The sequence below is a fragment of the Coenobita brevimanus genome, chromosome 102, assembly GCF_032717465.1.
Source record: "Coenobita brevimanus isolate Jiangsu-jjx chromosome 102, ASM3271746v2, whole genome shotgun sequence".
Taxonomy (NCBI): domain Eukaryota; kingdom Metazoa; phylum Arthropoda; class Malacostraca; order Decapoda; family Coenobitidae; genus Coenobita; species Coenobita brevimanus.
In genome coordinates, this window is record NC_137055.1 from 16661328 (window position 1) to 16684961 (window position 23634).

The 23634-nt window shown below is 41.3% G+C and overlaps 1 protein-coding gene across 1 annotated transcript in view; it reads right to left on the reverse strand.

Annotated features, from left to right (window-relative positions):
* LOC145415399 (UDP-glucosyltransferase 2-like) overlaps positions 1-23634 on the reverse strand; it is a 212483-nt gene that overhangs the window by 65077 nt on the left and 123772 nt on the right. Inside the window, exon 3 of the mRNA XM_080284683.1 lies at positions 21556-21654. Within this exon, the coding sequence (XP_080140809.1) occupies positions 21556-21654 (99 nt within the window). The remainder of the gene's footprint in view (positions 1-21555; positions 21655-23634) is intronic.

The window sequence follows — 23634 nt, forward strand, 5'->3', positions numbered from 1 at the left end:
TGCTTTCTAATAGAATCCTTATAGCCTCAGGATACCCACGAATTCTTATACTGTCTACAGCGTTGGGGTTGCTTTGATTCAGTACAGAAATTTACCCTTCGATCAAGTGCAGTTTATGCTTTTATTTGGAATCGATAAATCAGATTTTCCTTTTGCCAAAAATCACTTCATTCTCTTTAAGTCCAGTGAATATTCCAATACTAACATTTTATTCGTGACACTTTACAAAGACTTCTCCAATAACTTTACACATTTGCCCTCTCCGTTCCCACTCATATCGTTTTGTAACTATTTTCTTGTATGATTAATTAAAACATTTTGTGACTCTAATTACTCTCTCGTTGATTCTGGTTCTGTTTCACTATATGTTTCATCACATACTCGGTTTCAAAGTTCAAAAAGCTTCAATACTTAAGAAAAAAAAAACGACATCAAAAGTACAATTACCTTCTTCAAGGTTTCTTCAAAATTCCAGGTCAGCCAATGCCAATTTTGGCCTTGACATATTGAACTTGTCCCTTAGAAGATGGTTAACGTCATATATTAAGACTTTTGTAAGATAAGAAAGAGCTTGCTATAACAACATTATGGTCTTCATCCTGTGTCTCTATATTGCAGCATTTGTGCAGTATGAATTTAATGGTGATTTTAATGTATTGCTCTAGACCTTGACCTTTGATGTTTTCGCCTAAGTTTCAATCATGCATTCTTCATGTAGTTCTCAATTATATTTTCCAAATTTTCGTGTTAATCGCTTGAAAACTGTTTGACCTGACCTTGACCTCTGACATGACTACTGACCAATTACTCTAAAACACAATAGTTCTGCTCCTTGGCTAACTCTCAACATTTCCACCAAGTTTGGCTAAAGCTGGGCGAAACCCTTCGAGTTACTTTGTCACTGCTCAAGCAGCTTGAACTTTACTCTTGACCTGAAAGCTTCACCTTTGATGATTGATTTATAACATGAATCACTTGTTTCTTATTGTACCATGAATCATATTCCAAAGTCCGGTGAAAAATTGGTTTAAACCTCTAAGTTTAACTTCACCTTTGACCTATTAAAAAAAAAAATGCTTCTTGGGGGATGCTCAGTTCTTATACCAAGTTTGGTTAAAATCGGATGAAAACTATTTGAATGATTTTGATGATGAACACTCAGATAGGTCGAACTTTGACCTCCACTGTGATCTTGCCATTTGGCTGGTTGTTGTAAAAAAAAAAAAAAAAAAAAAAAAAAAAAAAAAAAAATGACACTTTCCAAACATATTTTACCATAAATAATTTCCCAACATTTGGTTGAATTTGGCAAAAATTTAAAAGCTGATTATTCTAGATGAGTACTCGACCTAACCTCGTCACCTTAACCACTGACTTACTGTTCTGAAAAACAGCAGGTTTCCTCATGAACCATTCCTTAATCTTTCAGCCAAGCTTGGTTAAAGCCAAGTGAAAAGTGAGTTATTTTAACACACACACACACACACACACACACACACACACACACACACACACACACACACACACACACACACACACACACACACACACACACTACCGTCTGTCGATCATGAATACTGTCTGTCGATCATACAATTTCTCGCATGTCTTGCATTTTAAAAACTGCAAGATAGACAAGGAATGTGGAAAATATTAAGAATATATGGAGTAAAGGGGAAGTTGCTGAATGCCGTGAGGAGTATGTATGAGGGGGCTAAGGCTGCAGTGTGCGTGGATAGTGAAATGAATGAGTTTTTCTATCTGAATGTTGAACTGAAACAGGGATGTGTCATGTCTCCATTGTTGTTCAGTCTGTATATGGATGGGGTTATAAAAGAGATACAGGGTAGGGTGGTGGATGATGGAGCATCGCTAATGAGTAAGGGCAGTGTTTGAAAATTCCCTGTACTGTTGTTTGCAGATGATACTGTATTGTTAAGAGAAGACGAGGGGAACTGCAAGGCCTGGTGCATGAGTTTGGAAGAGTGTGTAAGACACGGAATCTAAAGATGAATACAGTTATGATCTTCGAGAGAAATGAAGTCACTGAATGTGAAGTGAGGTTGGATGATAAGGAAAGGGAAAATGTGAGTGCATCTGAGTACTTGGGTAGTGTGATTAGTAAGGATGGAAGTTTGAGGAGTGAAGTGCTTGAAGTAGTACAACAAGGAAGAAAGGTTGCTGATTCTTTGAAAGCAGTGATAAGAAACAGGGAAGTGAGCATGGAAGTAAAAAAGTCGCTGCACGACAGTATTGTGATACCACCCCTAACGTATGGAAGTTATGCTTGGACCTTGTTGGAAGGACACAAGTGAAGAGTGAGAGCATTGGAAATGAGTTATATGAGAGGAGCATGTGGAGTTACATGGAGAGACAGACTAACAAAGGATGAAGGGAAGGAGCGTTATGGGATGGATGTGGATGAGACAGTAAGCCTTAGGAGAAATAGACTGAGGTGGTTTGGCCATGTGGAGAGGATGGAGAGCGAGAGACTACCGAGGAGACTGCATGTGTAAGAAGTGGAGGGAGGGAGAGGGAGGGAGGCCAGGGATGCAGTGGAGAGGTAGAATGGAGTAATATATGAAAGAAAGGTGTGTGAGCTGGGAGCAGGGCAGTGAAATGGCGGGGAACCGGGTGTCATGGAGGCGATTTGTTTCTGGCCACCCCTTACGGCATTTAGGCATCAGGTAATTAATAGATAGACTGATTTTAAAAGATCTATCTTCTAAGGTATGATTATTACATCTCATAAACTTCTTCCTGACTGCCAACATGGTTTCTGCCAAGGAAGCTCCATTAGCAATATATATATATTTCTGAGCAATATATATATATATATATATATATATATATATATATATATATATATATATATATATATATATTTCTGTTAAATTCCTGGTCAAAATCTGATGGATACTTAGGAGAAAACCCACTGTTTTACTGTGATACACTTTTCAAAGGCCTCAGATCTATGATTTTAAATTCCCGACTACCATCCTGTGACGTCTGTGGCACTCTCGTTTACGTTTCCTCTCAGGTGCTGATGTATGTGTTCAAATTTATCGTTAGCTGTTATTAATTGAATTTCTATCAAATGCTGTTCTTCATGAACTCTCGTGCTTCTCTACTTTCTGAGCTCCATTTCTAGTCCCGTTAACTCTTTATGTTACTGATTCCTCTTTTCAGTTACTCATCCCTCTCAACAGCGTACATCAAAAAAAGGCAACATGCATTGACAAGAAGAGGATATAACGGATCTTTCCATATTTTCTTTCTGGAAGAAAAAACAACTGGGCGTTTTTAATACGGTACTTCTAGTACGCAGTCAATTCATATTTCAGTGAAACACACTGTTCCATAAGGCCATTCTCTTAAATTCAATATGACAGCTCATTTCTTCAACATATATCAAAACATTTGGTACTTTTTTTTTTTTTTTTTTTTTTTTTTTCAAAACCTATCTGTGCCATGAGATATGCGGCGCAGAGTTCATATGAGCCAGCAATAGTTATTGCTACCATATATCAACTACATATGCTCATCAGCGGAGAAGTGCAGGTTGGGCCTTATATTTTACCACCATCAGTCAATCAGTCACGTCCTGTGGCACCCCACGGGATCCATAGGGCCTCAATGAACTCTCTCCACCAGTATTTGTAACTTGCCATCTCCTTCAGGTCCCTTCAACATTCCTCTCCTGCTTCCTTTTTCATTATCCTCAATCAGGTTTCCATCGGCCTACCTCTGCCTCTTCTTCCGCAGTCCACTCTGGTACATCCTGTATTAAACTGCCTTCTTTTATATATATGTGTCCTGGCCATTTCCAGCGAGACAGTCTCACGTATTCACCAACTGGTTCCACTCTCGTAATATCCCTTAATCTTTCATTTGTAACTCTGTCTTGCCACTTTACCCCAAGAATCCTTCTGGTTCTAATCTATCTATCTATCTATTGCCAGACGCCTCAATCCCGTTCGGGGTGGCCACAAACAACTCGTCTCCACGTCGCCCTGTCCCCCGCCATTTCACTGCCCTGCTCCGAACTCACATCCCCCACTCTCATATACCTCTCCAGCCCATCCCTCCATCTCATCCTCGGCCTCCCCCTCCCTCTCCCCCCCTCCACCTCACTCACATACTCACTCTTCGTCAGTCTCTCACCCTCCATCCTCTCCAAATGGCCAAACCACATCAGTGTATTCCTCCTAACGCTTCCTATCACATCCACATCCACACCACAACGCTCCTTTATATCCTCATTTGTCAGCCTGTCTCTCCATGTGACTCCACAGGTTCCTCTTAAATAACTCATTTCCACTGCTCTCATTCTTGACTTGTGTCGTTCCAACAACGTCCAAGCTTCACTTCCATACGTTAGAGTTGGTATCACAATACTGTCATAGAGTAACTTTTTCACTTCCATGCTCACTTCCCTGTTTCTTATCATTGCTTTCAAGGAACCAGCAACCTTTCTTCCCTGCTGTACCCTTTCAAGCACTTCACCCTCCAAACCTCCATCCTTACTCATCACACTACCCAAGTACATAAATGTACACACATTTTCCAATTCCTCACCATCCAACCTCGCCGTACATTCACTGACTTCACCTCTCTCAAAGACCATAACTTTATTCTTCCCTACATTCACCTTTAGATTCCGTTTCTTACACACTCTCCCAAACTCATCCACCAAGCTTTGCAGCTCCCCTTCGTCTTCACTCAATAACACAGTATCATCTGCAATCAACAGTACAGGGAGTTTCCAAACACTACTCTCTCTCACCAGGGCCACTCCAACATCCACTACCCTACCTTGTACCTTTTTCTTATTACCCCATCCATGTACAGACTGAACAACCATGGAGACATGACACATCCCTGTTTCAACCCAACCTTCAAAGAGAAAAATTCACTCAGTTCACCATCCACACGCACTGCAGCCTTAGCATCATCATACATACTCTTCACAGCATTCAACAACTTCCCATCTACTCCATATATTCTTTATACTTTCCACAATCCTTGTCTATCCATCCTGTCATATGCTTTCTTCAAATCCACGAAAGCCGCATACAACTTCATTCCCTTCTCTAGATACTTTTCCACTAAAGATCTAAGAATGAATATCTGATCTACACAACCTCTTCCCTTCCTAAAGCCACCCTGTTCTTCTTCAACGAATTCCTCTGTTATTTCCCTAACTCTGTCAATAAGTATCCTACCATACACTTTTCCTATTATACTAAGAAGACAAATGCCCCTATGATTACCACACACTTCTTTTTCCCCTTTTCCTTTGAAAAAGGGAATAATTATACCTGACTTCCAATCCTCCGGAACTCTACCTTCCTCCCAAGCCAATCTGAACATCTTCCACATCCATTCTACTACTATCTCTCCCCCATGCTTCAACATTTCACCACACATTCCATCAATTCCTAGGGCTTTCCCCAATTTAACCTCTTCATTGCTTCCACATCTTCTATCCTACTGATTTCTTCCTGTCTTCTCACCTTCCTCCTTCTCCCAGCCATTCCCCAGCCACTTATACTTGCATCACTTCCATCCTCTATGTACAACAATTCCTTAAAGTGTTCTCTCCATCTTCTCACTTTTTCTCCCTTGTCCACTAGTAATCTACCATTTTTATCTTTCACTCCCCTGCTAACTTCACTTCCACCCTGTCTTACTCTCTTCACCTCTTTCCAGAACATTTTCTTACAGTTCCTCCATTTTACACTCAAATTCTTTCCAAATTCCTCATCCACTCTCTTCTTACTAATTTTTTTACCTCTCTCTTTTTTTCTACATATCTCTCTCTCTTCCGCCTCTCAGCTTCTTCCACGCCCCTATTTCTCATCCATTCATTGTATGCTTTCTTCTTTTGTGCCGCAGCCTGTCTTACCTCTTCATTCCACCACGCTGTTCCTTGCACCCCCCTCCGTCTTCTCTTCATCCTACACACCACATCACATGCTGCACATATTTCTTCTGTGAATATCCTGCACACACCTTCCACGTCCCCCATCTGCTCCAATTCATATTTGCCCAATCGTTCCTCCACTTCTCTCTTATATTCTGCCTTTTTCTCATCCTCTTGTAACCTTTCCACTTTCCTTGCAAACACTCCTTCTTCCCGTCCTTCCCTTCTTCTATTACTCCATCTTATTTGGATCTTGATTCTGGCCACCACCAAGTAGTGGTCAGAAAGTCCACTCCCCCAACCTCTATAAGCTCTTGCATCCATTACACATCTTCGCATCCTTTCATCCACACACACATAATCAGTCATTGCCTTCCTTTCATTCAGTTCACCACCCACCCTTCTCATCACTCGCAATGTATACCTGTGGATCATTTTATGCCTGAAGAGGGTATTGGCCATCACCAACCCCCTCCCAGCACAAATGTCCACTAACGCACTCCCATTCTCATCTATCTCAGCAGACACACCCCACTCATCAACTATTCCATCCACCTTCACATTCCCTACTTTATCATTCATATCACCGATCAAAAACACTCTGATTCCTTCCAAACTTTTCCATGCACACTTCCACATTTGTCCAGAACTCTTCTCTCACTCTGCTTGCCAACTGATATTATGTTCACTTCTTCTTTGAATCCACATCCCCTCTAGACCTATGGCTCACAGAAACCTGAATCTCACAATATTGACTTAACCCTATTCAGTATTCCTGGTTACCCTCTCACTAGCTTTCGTAACAAGAGTGGCAGTTATTACTGCCGTATGTAATTGGCACTGCCATGAACCTCACTTCAACTAATTTTCGTTACTCTTTGTACAAACCAAATTACCTTAACATACCCAAATAAATCTGTATAGATTATCGCTCCCTCAACGGCTCACATGAACCCTGTGTATCTGAACCCATATTCACACAGGTGACCAACCTTAACCTCCTCTATTACTACTGATATAACCGTGTTGGATTATTTTAACGTCCATAGTGTAGAATGGCTCTTGCAACCAGCCAGGACTGATGATACTGGTCTAAAGCAACCATAATACCAAATACCCTGGCCTTAATGCCTGTCTCTTGCACATATTCCTGACAAATGACTCAGGTCAATACAGGATAGAAGTACTGCCACCATTTGGATCCTCCGACCACAATCTTATCAAAGCCTCATTCACAAGTTGCCCCACATCTCCTCATTATAAACAAGTCAGGGTTAGCAGATGGCATTCTGATAGGCCAGACTGGGATGGATTTAGAAATTATCTAGCTGACATTCCAGGGCATTCTTCCTTGTCCAATGACGTCAGTTCTACCCTGTCCTATAATAATGACTAAATTCAAGTTGGTAAGGAGTTGTTCATACCCTATCAACAAGTTATTAAAACATCGGACACCTCAAAATGGTTCGACTTAATATAGCTCATACTTAAGGAAAAATCACCCGAATCCCTCGATCCCTTTAATATTGCTAGGAACCATGCAAAAACACTAATAAATCTCTCCTAATCAAACTTTCGTCGCAACAAAGCACGCAGACAATTAAAACTATTAAAATACCCTAGTGTGAACAGAAAATTCTGGTCAGCTCTCATTTCTTTCAGTATTAACTTTAAATCATCACCCATTTCCGCACTAAAATCTTCAGACGCAAGCACTGTAAATGACTCCCGTGGATAATCTAACATTCTTGTCAGTATATTTGCCAAAAAGTCTGTCACAGTATTTCTGTATTATTAGAACATGACTCTCTCGAAATTCCTCTAACAGAGATGAAGACTAGGTCAGGAAAACCTATCTTAGACAGTTTTAAAAAGACAACAGAGCTGGAATTCCTCCAGCACTTTGGGGAAAGTGCTCCCAAGAACTTTCTCGTGCTCTAGCTTAATTATTCAGACTATGCATACGTACGCTTTTCGTTCCTCACTTCTTGCAAGGAAGCCAACATCCACCCAGTTTCAAAGAATAGAAGTTCCTCTGATCCCTCTGAGTCTAGACCCATAGCTACCACATCTTCTCTTGTTAAAATAAAATATTGAGACTGTTATTGAAATGCACATTATTAAACATCTTGAACCCGACCACTTAATTAATGACAAACAGTATGGCTTTCATCATAAAAGGTACACTGTTGATATACTCAATCTCAATACTCATATAATCCATCGGTCAACTGATACACATGGGGAAACCCATGCAGCAGCCTTTGATACTGTATGTCTAAAGCTTTTTGTCAAAATGTGGAACTGTTCCCTGCTATCTAAACTCCCTTGATACAGCGTATCATCTGTTGTCCCACTGATCTCATATCTCAGCAACAGAAAGGTAAAAGGAAAAATTGATGATGTATATTCGAATCTCCACTCTGTGCTGGGGTGCACAAGGATCAGTCATGACACGAACCCTGTTCCATATTGATAGTAATGATATCTTGTCGGTCACCAGTAATCCTATTCACTTATATGCAGATAACTCAACGTTTCACCGTTCCTTTTACACTTACCCACTCGCAAAGTCTGATATCTCTAACTCAGCAGAGCTCTCCACATATAAAAAACTTATCTAAGATCAAAGACTATAGACAGAAAAACAGTCTTACTTAATGACTGGAAAACCAAATATATCCAAGTTACTAACAGATAGATATTGATTCCTACATTACCTTCGATGCAGCCAATACTAAATATCTAAAAGTATTGAATTCTTGGTGTCTCACTAAATAGTATCCTCAGTTGGACCTCTCACGTTAGATATCGTGTTAAAACCGCCTCAAAGAAACCCGGATTCCTTTAGAGAATCTATAATTTCTTCACTGACGAGCAGCTACTATAATATACAAGAATCCTGTGTGGTCTCGGCTCGAATATTGCTCACCCATGTGGAGTAGTTGTGGACAGCTTGAGTTAAAACAACTCGACAAAACTCAGAACAAAAGTACAGTAATAATCAATAACCCTACAATTACAAATGAACTACCAACCCTGCAGTTAAGACGGAATGTTGCCTCCTTCACATTATTTTACAGATATTTTTTTGGCAGATGCTCAGACGAAGTAGCATCCATTGTAGTACCTCTCCACATCTTCCCCCGTGCTACACGGGCATTTGGTAGCGCCCATGGCTACACTATCACACTTCCTTATTGTAGCTCTTCAGCCTATCAAGATTCATTTATTACCCGAGCTGTTTCTCTTTGGAATTCGCTTCCCCAGATTATTTTCTCCAAAACTTCATCCAACAGCAGCTGAAATTCAACTCTTACAGAGTATTAATGAATGAAGGACACCTATAATCTGGTGTATGGAAGTTCATTTATTTATATTTTCCCCCAATGGCCATGTAGAAGAAAAAAAAATTACGGTGCTTTCTACAACCAAAGTCAATAACAGACATTTTCCTCCAGTGTGTAAAAGCTTTACACACACACACACACACACACACACACACACACACACACACACACACACACACACACACACACACACACACACACACGCACGGCGCGCGCGCGTGTGCATATAAATACATACATATTTATCTATCTATCTATCTATCTATCTATCTATCTATCTATATATATATATATATATATATATATATATATATATATATTAGGATTAGTTGTAAGGAAGAGGTCAAGTATGTTGGAGCTCTCTCCAAGGCGTCAGGGATACAAGTAGGGTGCTGTACAGGCTGCTCTAGGTCATTAAGGATAGAAAAGATGTAGGCTTGTTCACCAGGTGGATCAGTGAAAGGAGAGGAGAGCCAAAAGTGGTGGTGAATATAGAAATCTAGAATGGAGATTTGAGAGAAAGGAGAAGTGGATAGAATGTGTTCCATCGTAGAAGTAAGATAGGCAAAGAATTATTGTTAGTCAGTAGAATTAGGGGATAAGTAAACAGCGCAGATATATTTAGTCGGAGAATGACACAAAAGCCGAAGCCAGAGCGTAGAGAATTCAGAAGAATCGAGTTCAGGAACACGAGAACAAGATAAGTCGTTGCATACATATATACAACAGCCACCTTTGGCTTTGAAATGAGTATAGAGAAAGTAGGAGGAAACAGAAAAGGGTCTGCTGTCAGTTGCCTCAGACAGCTGAGTCTCAGTTAGAAAAAGAAGTTGAGGTTTAGAGAAGAAGTGGTGCTCAACAGAGCGAAAGTTAGAGGAAAAGCCGCGAATGTCGCAGAAATGAAGAAGAGAGTCAGACAGTGGTTCCAGGCAGGTCGAGTCATCACCGGGAGAGGGGTGGAAGGTGGGGGCATTGATGGTCCCCCTCCCCCTGGGGACTCCTTAGGAGGAATGACTTATGTCGATCTAAGACAGAAATAGTCTATGGATATAAGGAGGAGTCGTAACGATTAAGGAGTAGAGGATATATAAATATGAATGAAGGAAAGAAGCGAAAGTATCTATTTCGAATCATGGCAGAGGACCAGTTGTGTGCCCACGTTTCTCGTTCCCGGTTCTTGCTACTAGTGTTTTCTAGCTCTCTGTGTGTGTGTGAGTGATGTGTGTTGACTTTGGTGGGGAAGCCTAGGATGCGGACCCATGTCCCAACTGCTTCCCAACCTGGGTTATTAAAGAATATTGCCAGATAACGATTCAGACTCTAGCGACATCGACCCGGCAGACCAGCAACTCCACACTGGGACTGCTCTTCTGCCTGGCGATCAAAAGGACCATCAGGTTATATATATCAGTAAATTTCGTTTTTGGGAGCGTGACGAGCGAACGAGCTCCATGTTACTACTATTCCCTCTGATTTATTATTTCTTCATGACTGTAGCTGAATAACGAAAAATAAACTGGAACGAAATAGTGTTGACTCTGGTGGGGAAACTAAGGCTGTGGACCTGTATCCCCAACTATTGCCCAATGGGTCATTAGAGAAAACTGGCAGATAGCTGTTCAGACTTTACCGACATCGAGCCGGCTGACAAATCCACTCTAAAACAGCTCCTCTATTACACTTCAAAAATTTAATTACAGTTAGAGTTACAACTACTTTGTTCTAAAATGATAATTACAAATACATTTGGGAATAACAATTACATTACTATTATAATTACTGCAGAACAAAATCAATTATTATTACAATAATGATTACAAATTCTCGAATTTGGAAAAAAAAATCGTTATGGTTATGAAAGATACAAATTTGGCATTGTAAGGTTGTCCTTTATTTACAGTGGCACAAAACTAATTTGAAAAAAAAAATCAAGATTTCATATTTGTAGTTTTTCAAGCAATTCACTATTGCATTTAATTAATATCACTGAAGGGAAAGAAGTGACACCAAGTCGAGATCTTTTCGCAGTGAAATAATTTCCGGCAGTGCAGAAAACTCGCTCTGATGGAGCAGATGTAGCAGTACACCCAATTACCTCTCATGGAAGGTTCTTCAGTGGATGCAAAGCTTGTGACACTTCTTGCCAGTAGAGCATTGGATCACTGGAAAATGACAGAGTTCCTTCCTCTACATATTGCATCAAGAAAAGACTCACACTGTGCTTCCCCCTGATCCCCGTTGATTTTGGACCTTTGACGAACATTTTGGTATAAAAGAGAACAGTCTGGGTCTTTCTGATTCCGGTAATCCTTCTGCTAGAGCATTCTTGTCACACTTTTTATCCATTGTTGACTCCACGTGAACAACCTCCAATTCTTCAAGCCTTTCCTTGACATATGCCAGCATTGGTCCTTCTCCTGTTGTAATGAAAGCCAGTCCAGTTTGAACCTAGGATCCAAAAAAGCCGCCACTTGAACATCTCTCATTCCCAAGTATGGATCCAATCTCTTCTTCACAGAGTCCAGTAGCACTTGAGCCAGTTGTTCTCAGTATTGTAATTTGGTATTATGAATTAGATTCTCCAGTGGGTGTTTAAGTCCCTGAGTCACTGGTTCAGTGGCAGCTATGGTCACCTTCTTCTGTCCCTTCACAACTTCCAAACCCACGTGAAAAGGTTCGAGGACAATCACAAGCTCCTTTAAAGCAAAACTCTCCACTGGTATGATTTTCTTACTCCTCTGCTCTCTCTGGGACAGAAGATTAATTGCATAATTCACCTCTACAAGGTTCTTGAGTATAGATTTTACCATTTTCAGCTGTGAATTCTATCTTGTCACATTTTGTGTCTGGAGAACAATCCCCTTAGATTGGAGGTATGGAGCAGCTACTGTTTTGATTTCCTCATTGAGTTGATCAAAGATGCAATTTTCTGAAGCACTGATGAGAGTAGTGAATTTTTTACATTTGGGTGAGTAAACCCATATCTCGCACGTAGTTGCTGAGTATGTGCAAAACATCCCGTTCTTTGAGAAATGTGAGTCAGAACATCTAAGCAAATATCCTCATCAATGATGTTGAGTCACATGAATTTCCAGTCCCCTCTTCTTCCTGATCTAAGTAGACACTTGGCAGGGAAATGTCATGTATTCACCATCATGATGCATTATCAGTTACAACTTTCTTTACCATCCCTTGAATACTGAACCGATTGACAGTTTCCTCATGGGCAGATGCAGTGTTGAATGCTGTGTGTCGGCCTTCTGAATTATCACAACCAAGGACACGAAACTTCAGTTCCCAGTCTCTGTTAACATAGTTCACTGATGGGAAGAGAGTGTGTGTGTGAGCCGTGAGGAATGTGTGTCTAGGAGAGAGTGTGAACGAGTGTGTCAAGCCTTCTCTCTCTGCGCCTTTTTATTCAGTCCAACCTCTCCCAAGCAACCTGAGTAGGAGTTCCCTGGTGACGTTGGCATCAGTGACTGGTAAAATCTAGGGATTAGGGAGGAGCAAGGGCTCTTGACCATTCCTCTCTTCCACCACGAGATCCTGGGCCTCGGCATTTCCGATCGAAGGGGTACAAGGAGCTGGGTCAGGTCCCATGAGAGAACAGGTGTTACGGACAAAGTCAGTAGAACTGTCAAAACGTGGCTTAGGTGGGTTAATCCAGAGGCATCTTAATCCCAATATGACAGCTTGGTACAGGGTTACCTTACCAGTCCCACTTTCCTCCTCTTTCACAATTACAATCATTACAATTAACTTATCAGTTAATTACAATTACAATTACTTCAATTTTATTTTCAATTACAATTATAATTACAATTACTATATTTCTGTAATTAATCAAAGTTCAATTAAATTACAATTACAATTACTCTCACCCTGCTGGCGACCAAGAGGACCACCTGATTATAAATACCAGTAAAGTGCATTGTGTGAGAGCGTGTCGAGTAAGTAACATTTTATCGCTATTTTCCCTGATATATTAATTCTTCATGATGGTAGCTGAACTACCAAAAATATACTTGAACGAATGACACACACACACACACACACACACACACACACACACACACACACACACAAGTCAAAGTGAAAGCATGAATATAACTCAGGGTTTGACTGAGCAACATAAGTTCCGATGGTATGCATGTGCTGGTGTAAAGCAAGGTGCCATAGCATTCATCGCACGAGCAATGCCAAATTCTACAATCTCCTCTGCCAACCTCGCGTTTTGACGAAACTAAGACAATAAAGACTTGGTTATTGATGAGATGATTAAAGCTAGAAATGGGATATTTTGCCTTGGTGATTTCACCATTAAAACAGCCAAAACATTAGTGTAAAATTATAGGTGGGATCTCCGATATTTAATTGCTTAAGCCGATGCCAAAAAACACAGTGTTATGACGGAGTACCTTTTTAACTTTAATTTCGTAACTGAGACATTCATCGATTACAGACAAACACACTCATGGAAAACTCGAGATTCCAAAGGGTTCCTAAGCCTTCATGGGTGAGTTTTTAGATGACAGAAAGGGTTTAGAAGGTTAAAATTGCATTGCACTCGCACCAGAGTTTCACTTCAGTTTGGTAAGAAAAAAATCCATTATCGAAAAAAAAAAAAGGCCGGCCACAAGGTCCTAATAATTTCCGGACTCATGGCCACTGAGGGGCTGCAACCCCCCACCTAGCCCAGGGTCTTTCTCCAATTTTGACGAAAAACAGTAGGCTTTCAGGGTTTATGGATATCAATCTTCCGATTTTATAAAAGAATGATTGGCTCAGAACTGTGACCTGTAGAGTGGAAACAAACAAACAGACAAACATACTGAGCTAACCAACATGCCTACAGAACCTTTTGATTCTGGCAAGCAACTAGACTCCTGACTGTATGGATCACCTCTTTCACTCTCCCAGCTTCACTGTCCGTGGAAGGACTTGAAACCCCCAGATGGCTGACTGTCTTATTAGCTCAATTCCCAATGAACTGTGGACGCATTTGGTACACTTCTGTACACTAAACTCAAATTCAGTGGCAGGGTGAAGACGGCCTCATCGTAGTCTTCAGCTTTAATCACCAAAAAAGATATATTTATTTCCTTCCTGTATTACCATCCTCTGCATCCCTCATTCCCTCTATTTTTTTTTTTTTTTTATTGTTCATGATGTAGTGCATCGTATTATTATTCTTTGCATACTCAGTAAAAATACTGCAATGAAGAGAACAGACAATGGTAACCCAGGATAGAAATAGATAATGTTTTGCATTAACGCCGTTAAATTTAAATGCCATTTATTCCATAACCAGGCTGGCAGGCAGTGGCTACCATCATTCAGTCACTTGATGCACTGCAGCCTACTTTTTCCATCACATTTGTCATTGATATAATGTTTACCCTCCTTTCTTCCCATTTCTCTCATCCATCCTGGCACTTTTTATTACCATTCTCTAAACTTCAGGTGATTCTACACTGAGTGACAAGCCTAATGGTCTCCTGTAAAGCAAGAAACCATTTACAACGCAGGATGGTAACCATGCATTTAAATAACGTTGTGATGTGGAGCTTACTATGGCTCCTCTATTGACTAGGTGGAGACAAGCAACCGTCGTTTCCACCCAGGAACCAAACCTCCCCACTGTCTTCCACATCTAGCAGTGCCAAGGCACATTCTACCACAAGGGAACATTGGGTCACTGCACGAGACGGCGCTACAGCGATGGCTGCGTACTTAACTGTGCAGTTGATGGAGTTAACACAACAACAACTCCATAATCGTTCGACATTTGTTCATACAACGTTTATGTGTGAGAATGGCCCCAGGAATCATTTCCCGAAATTACTACATGAACACTCTCTCTCCCGGTCCACACCAAGCCCTGGCAGGGTGTGGATCTCTGCCTGCCTCTCTCAGCCAGGCCTTATTTTGGAGTTCAAAAGCTTTGAATACGGGGGCTTCAGGATGGGCCCCCTTTCCATTACCAACCCGGCCTGATACCCTGACTACCTTGGACATGATTAAGGACACTCCGATTGACTAATGTTCAACCATTCCACCAAACACATCGTCACTTCCCTCAGTTCCACAAGCTGTTCCCGATGTCACAGTTAGTTCTTCTGTTGCCGCCTTCTTCTTCATTGTCACTCTCTAACCTCATACCTCCCATTCTGCCGCTACATCTGGTTCGTCTGCCTCGGACCCTTCTCAGTCTAAGTCCACCTCCACAGTTTTTTCCTCTCACCCCTATCCTTCCATTCATTCAGAACCATGTCTTTCTCTTTCATCAACCCGTTTTGACATTCAGACCTGGGCTAAGTATTTCACCATTCCACTTCATGTCCCCATTTCCTCAGATTATTTAGAGTTCCATATACTTCTGCTCCGTTATGTAGGGAAGGATGTGACATTCCGTTCCCTGCGTGATGGGTCTCGTATTTGTTACTGTCCAGATTCAAGGCCAAGCTGATGCTATGCTTTCTCTATTGGATACTTCCGGTGCTTCCACTCTGACTTCCAGAAATTTGTGTCTCAGTTCTTTTGCTGGTATGGTTCCAGTTCCTCTGTATATTCGGTTCCGTGACAGGGAGTTTTCTGACTGCAACATATTCAGGCCTGCCTACAGGAGCTAGGTTATGTTCTGCTATCTGTTCACTGCTATATTGTTCCACCATGTGGGAAAAAAAAAAACGCCCTATTACCATTGTCAAGATCACTTTTGATTCATGGTCTCTTCCCTATCATATTATTATAAGTGGTATGAAACTCCCTGTGAGAGAATTTATTAATCCTCCTTGCCAGTGCCAATCCTGCTGGCGCTAAGGTCATCCCAGTAAATGGTGTCATTCAGTGGATAGTTGTCCTAGATGTTCTCAGCCCAGTCATACCGAAGAAGATTGCTCTACTGTTGCATGCTGCTGTCCTAATTGCGGTGGTAGTCAACCAACTTACGTCTGTTCTCGTCCCACCTGCACGTTTGAGAGTGAAGTTCTCATATTTGTGCTTGTGAAATGATGTCACTTAGGGGGGCACGTCGGATTGTAGGTAGCATGGGTTTTGATGACTGTTCCTCGTATGCAGGCCTCGTCCGCTGGTCAGTCAGGGCTTTTTCTCTCTCCTCAGCAGCTCCTGCTCCAAGTACTCCTTCCCATCCACTTGCATCATCCACTTCCTCCATCCCTGCAGTTTTGTCACTGACCACTTCCCGTTGTGCCCAGTCTCGTCCAGCTTCTACCCTCCCCCGTCAGTCTCTCGATAGTCGACTGCCATAGGCCGTCCACAAGGTCCGTGTTTAGTCTGCTACGCCCAGTTGGTCCTTATCTGCATCCCGTCAGCAGTCTACCCGCCTTCTTCAACGCGTTTCCTATTCCCTTTTTGCTTGCACCAAAAACGGTCCTCTTGGCCATCGTCCCGGTGCAGTTACAGTCCCTCATTCCCAACCTACCTCCCACCTCCTCTTCCTCCTAGCCCTCTGTCTCGCGACAACAGTCTGCATACCCCTGCCTTTCCTCATCTCACTCCCCTGGTAATGCGAAACGGTAGTATTCATCACCGACATGTGTCTCTCAACCAGCTAGGTCTACTATGGATGTTTTCTTGTCATGGACCTTCCTCCAGACAGGTGTCCCTCCTCCCTGTGTCTGGTTTCACGGGAGGACCTTTACAAAACGTGCTAGCATCTGCAGAGATGCATCTGTCCTGAATTTTCTTCTACCTATTCCTGTTCCCCCTCCCTCTGATCCATTAATGTCTCCCTCGCATTCTACTGTTTCTATTAATGTAACTTCCCCAGTGTTATCTTCTCCCAGTTCTGTTCCTATTCCAGTCTCTGTCTGTCATGAATCATTGTAATTGTTGCTCTCAGTTCAGTGTATATCGTAATTATCATTTCTTATTTTAGTTTTTGATTTTGATATTATGGCCTTCCTTCAGTGGAACATTCGACGTTTCCCCTCGAATCGTTCCGACCTTCGGTGCCTTCTTGCCCGATATTGCCCTTTGGTTGTGTGCTTTCAGAAGGCCTGCCTCTCCTCTCCCCCTGCTCCATTTCCTGGTTATATTTTTGTTAGTACACATACTTCAGTTTCTGAATCATTTGTCCTCGTCTACACGTAGGTCCCTTATGAACTTACTTCAGTTTCTTCGTCACTTACGTGTACTGAAGTGTACTGTGGTGAGGGTTTTCCTTCCTCGCTGGATTACTGTTATTTCTCTGTACTTGTCGCCTTAGGTCCCAGTAGATTTCGCCAAGCTTTCCTGTCTTTTGTCGCTTTTAACCTCAGCCCATCCTGTTATTAGGTAATATTAATTGCAGCCACCCTTTATGGAGTGATAATGCCACTACTACTAGAGGGCGTTTGCTTAATTTTTTTTCTCTCTAATCAGTACCTTCATATTCTTAATTCTGGGTGCCTTACACGTCATGATTCTCGCACACATACATATTCCTGTATAGATCTCTTTTTTGTTAAGCATTTCTATCTCTAGATTTTAACTGGTCTGTGTTAGATGAATGTTTGGTAAGCGATCATTTTCCCATTTTACTCACAACTGCATCCTTTTCGCTTGTTCTCTGTCCCCCTTGGTGGTGTTACGAGCGTACCAAGTAGGATGTGTTCGCTTCTTTTTCCAATCCCTTTTTAGATCCCTCTACCTTTTCTAGCATTGATGAAATGGTTTCTTATTTTATGGGCTTAGTGCTGGCCACCTCAGTGGAGTCCATCCCCCAGACTACTCACTCCTTTGTATCCAAATGCGTTCTTTGGTGGTTCAGTGATTATGATAGAGCCCTTTGGGTCAAAGGGGTTCGATGGAGGACCTGCCGTCGGAGGACTAATACTCCGGGCCGTCAGTCTACTTTCCTTGCATTTGAAGGGCCAGTGCCGTGTTGTTCAGGACAGTCAGAGCTTCCAGGAAGTCTAGTTGGTCATCCTATGTGTCCGTCATTACTTCCTCTACGCCAATTCATGGCCTATGGAATCATATTCGCAGAAAATTGGGCAAATCCTCTCCTCCGCCAACCCCAGTACTTTATGTCCATGGTGCGCGCGTTGCAGATCCTGCTAGGGTAGCTGATATTCTTGGGGACCATTTTAGTGAGATTAGCAAAGGATACCACTCTCCCAGGAGTTTCACCAATATAAACAAGAGGTTGAAAGTGCTCCTGTGAATTTCAGTTTGTCATCTGTTGTGTCATATAACGCTACTTTTTCTATGTCTGAGCTATTGTCTGGGATCCAACTTTGTTGAAACACTTGTAAGGGCCCTGATGGTTTTCATTACCAGATGATAAAGCACCTTCCTCGACTGGCACTGTTCTTTCTGTTTCCACTTTATAACTGGATTTGGTCAGATGGGTTGTTCCCCACTGACTGAAGGGAGGCATATTTTCTCCCCTTTTTAAACGTGGCAGACTTGGTCATTCTTCCAAAGATTATAGACCAATAATATTGCCCTTGTCAATTGCTTTGGTATGCTCCTGGAACAGATGGTTAATGCTCGTTTGGTGTGGTGTTTAGAATATCAGAGTCTTCTATCTGCTTTCCAACATGGTTTTCGCAAGGGGCGAAGTATTCTGGAACACTTAATGAAACTGAAGTCTTACATTTGTCAGGCTTTTCATAACAAGCAGTCAGTTCTTGCACTATTATCTGATCTTGAGAAAGCCTATCACATTACGAGGAAGCATAATATTCTTCTTACTCCAGTCAGTTTTGGGATAGATGGTAATTTGAGTGTCTTTCTGGGTAATTTTTTGAGAGATCGAACTTTTCAGGCGCGTCTTTGTAGTAGTTCCACAGGTGGAGGGAGTTCCACAGGGGTGAGTTCTGAGTACGACTCTTTTCTGCACTGCAATCAATGGAATTGTCTCCTCTCTCCCTTTGGGGATACATGCCTCCTTATATGTTGACGACTTTGCACTTTATGTAGCGGATGCAGTAGTGATAGCAGCTGTGTCCACTTGGGCAACTTCTCATAGGTTTCGTTTTTCGCCATCTAAATTTCGTGCCATGATGTTTTCTAGACAACGTACCATTCCACAACCGCCTCTTTCTCATTTCAACACCCCTGTAACCAGCCATGCTACTACTACATTCATGGGTCTATCTTTTGACTCTCTGTTGACTTGGTCTTCACATATTGCTATCCTAAAGACATCTCTTATTCAGAGACTCAGCTTCTACAGACCTCAAGTCATCTCACATGGGGCTCAGCTCGTTCTCTTCTCCTATGCTTACATGTAACTGTCATTCTATCTGTTCTTGATTTTGGTTGTTCATTTTATGCCTCTGCATCCCCATTCATTCTTCGCAGGTTGGATGCTGCTCATCACTTGCTTTAGGGGCATTCCGTTCCTCTCCAGTTCAGAGCCTGTATAACGAATCTGGATTGCCCTCTTCGCCGCATCGTCATAATGAACTGGCCATTCGATATTATAAAAGGCTTCATCAACATTCCTCGTCTGGATTCCTTCCTACACCCTTTCCATCATCTCCATCCTTAAGCCTTGTATATCAGCAGTACTCTTTTTCTAATAGAGTAGTTAATTGTCCCACTCATTGTATCTTCCTTCTCTTCAGGTACTTACAACGCGACCTTGTATGTTCCCTCCATGGCTCATTCCCCCCCATCGGATATCTGTTCAGGAGTCCTTCCTGCCACTACGTCCTCCACCTCCTCATACATTCTTCGATCCCTATTCTCTAAACATATGTCTTCCCATCCGTCAGCAGCTCCTATCTATACAGGTGGTCTCAAACCCCCCGATGGCAGTAGTTCTGGTGTTTTTATTTCCCGACAGTTCATGGCGGTCACGTCTTCTTTATGCCGCCAGTGTCTTCACTGCAGAATTATAAGGTCTTTTGGTTGCCGTGCAGTATATTCTTTCATCACCAATATCATCTTTTCTTTTCGCAAACACCCTTAGTGTCCTTTCTTCCCTAAAGTCCTTGAAGTCCAGGAGTAGTTGTACAGGATAGCCACCAAAATGAAACTAGTTACCTTTTATTGGGTACCAAGTCATGTTGGTATTGTTGGAAATGAGCAAGTAGATTTTCTGGCCCGGTCAATGGCGTCCTGTACAATGTCCTTCAACTGCCTCTCGGTGAGAGAATTTTTTCCGTCGATCTCCGGCTTGCTTAGACATCGCTGGCAAATGGAATAGTCTCATATCACTGATAATAAGCTGCATTTTGGTAAGCCAACTGTATATCCATGGTCCTTTTCCTCCCATCCTGACTGATGGTGGGAGACATTAGCATGCTTGCATTTGGGACATACCTGCGTTACACACGGTTATTTGAGGTCCGGTAAGGCACTTCCTCTTTGCCCACTTTGTTAGGTTCGACTAACAGTAGCGCATCTCCTACTAGACTGTCCCCAGTGCCCAATCGAACTTCGTCGTGCATTTCCATTTCTTCATTATTTAGGTGGGCCACCCCCTGATTGCCTTGGTGAATCCTACCACTTATGTTACCCGTCTTAGGTATACTCCCCTCTGCCTGATCTTCCTTTTATGATACCTATCAGAACTGTTGGTCTTACATGTTTTCTGCCTTAGTGCCAAATGGCCATAGTTGCCTGGTACTAGCTTGTTCATTCATTCTCTCTCTCTCTCTCTCTCTCTCTCTCTCTCTCTCTCTCTCTCTCTCTCTCTCTCCAGTATATATATATATATATATATATATATATATATATATATATATACTGTACCGGTATATGTCATGTGTGTGTGTGTGTGTGTGTGTGTGTGTGTGTGTGTGTGTGGAAGATGGGATTAACTCTTACAGAACTGGTTAACAGAGTGAAAAAAGACGTTTCGTCGTATAAGCTCCACTCCTCTCAGTTACTTCTATCTGCCTCATGTTCTTCATTTCTTCTCAAAGATGCATCTCTCTCTCTCTCTCTCTCTCTCCTTGCTGATGGGACTACCCTGGTCACCGCTATGCTTGTATGTTTCTCGCATTACAGCTTTGAAACTTAACTTGTTTCCCTACGCACTTCTCCCTTTCTAGTTTTTATAATTCTACGGTGAATTAGGTAAATGATACCATCTCTTTCATGCTCAGAATTAGTCAGTTGTGGACCTTACTCAGATTTCTTTCTTGCTGACTATGGCTGCTAAATTATAAAGTGTAATGTATCTAGCTATTTGTACTTCCAAATTTCATTCAGTGTGAGAGATTTGCAAGCTCTCAGCTACTTCTTCATTTGTTTTTATCAAACAATGCCACCCTATTAATTAATGGTTCGCCTGTTGAAGGAGTGAATCAATGTTACCTTGCGTTCTTCAGGGATGTCTGTGGCCTTGACGACGCTGCCCAGGCTGAACAGTATGACACCAGCCTCCCCAGCACCAGTCACAAACTCCTCCAGGTCCTGCGACACGACACAAAAGCTACAGTATAACGTAAATCAAAGGAATATATTTCATTTAATTATGTTTTCTCATAAGCGCCTGTATCTGTGAGATATATTTTGTACATAATGCTTTTGTCATCCAGTATGTCAGCATATCTTAATTATCTATAACATCTGGATAAAAAAAGGATATGCATGTAATCCAGTGGTTTCCAAACCCATGTTGAGACCAAAGTGAGGGTTGTAAGGATGCTCCCGTGGGTCGCGGGATGGTTAAAAACAATAATAATGAAAATAAAAACATGTTAAAAGTACAAAATAAAGCAAATGTATTTTCATCACAATTTTGGAATATATTGCGTCATTGAGACTGGAACAAGAAAAAAAGTTGTGAATAATAAAGCATCGATAAATATATGAAACCTTCTGATGTATTCAAGTCTGATCACGTCCAATATTTGCATATCGAAGCAGCTGGAGTGACACAATAGCAGTATCGTTTCTTACTCAATTCTGTCGTTGCTGCATCGCATGACTGACGTGCTGTGATACGCAGCTATCACAACGTAAGTTTTGTTTGTTTCTTACTTTTTTTTTTTTTTGCTATGAGTAGATTAGCTGTTTAACAGTCTAAGTAAGGAGACAGCTTAAGCCTGGGAATTTACACTCAAGGAAAGAAACTTGCTAAAGATACTCTTTATTGTTATGACTCTGTGATTAGGTTCCTAATTTCTACATGAGTGTGTTTTACAATTAAAGTTATCACTGAGTATGTAGGTGAACGTTTGTGAACAAGTGAGACAAGTATGTGATAGAATAGTGCATTTGGTAGATATGGATAATTCTTATTCGGTATTCGTCTTTGAATGCATTCGAATACAATATTTTTAAGAAGAAGGATTTGGTAGTTAGGTAGTCTAGAAGTTTCTCACTGATTCCTGTCGTTTACAGTAGCTCCGGTACGAGTCAGAGTTTCCAGTTAGCCTGCTATTATGAATGTAGTTCTTTCATAAGTTATGCATCAATTTTGTGCTCTTTTTCCAAACAATGTTTTAGCCATGTAATTGCCTGTTAAATTATGTAATTTAATTTAAGTTTGTATGCTAAATAATTCACAATGTTATGTAATGAAAGAAAATTCTGGCATGTTTTAGATATCTTCGAGCTGGCAACTGTTGTTCTCGTAGAATGTAGATCATTCTTGAACAATGCAAGCTTATATAAGGATGGAGAAGAGACTAGAGCAGTTCAGTCGGTTTTCGGTTCAGTTTGTGTGCAATGCAGTGTCAATGCAGTGAAGTTTGTATATTTTCGGTACTTGTGAAAACAGTGAAGTGTTGCTGGCAACCAACGAAGTGTTACTGAAGTTCGTATATCATCGGTACTCGTGAATATAGTGAAGTGTTGTTGTCAAGCATTAAGTGTAATCGCAGTTAGTAAAAATTGTTTAGCTCCAGTGCTTGTGAGAATAGTGAAGTTAGAAAGCATTAAGTGTAATTATTTGGAAAAATAAAGAAAATGAACTTAAGAAGCCAGTGTTTATTCATCACGCCTGAGCTGATCTTGTGTACTGTACACCTATAGGCCGCCTCTAGGAAGAACAACTCACTGGGCAACGTCCTTCCTACTCTGAACTACTGCTCTGGGATCTTGTGGCAGTGTGGGACGGGTATGTAACAGAATTTATGTTTATCTGTTTTCGAATTATTCTTATATCATGGTATATGCATTTACATTCAAATTCATAGGCAGAGCTACTCATAGTCATCTAGTAATTATATATATATTTTGACGAACGGTCGCAGAACTGTTATCAGAAATAACCTTCCATTTTAACCACTAATTTCTGTTTGAAAGCATATAGAAGTGTAACCGTATGCAGTTTTCCGAGAGTAATTTTCACTGTTTATTTATTATTATTATTATTTAGCAGTAGTAGTAGTAGAAGTAGCAGCAGATGTTGTTGTTATGAATTTAAAAAGTATTTAAATGATGATT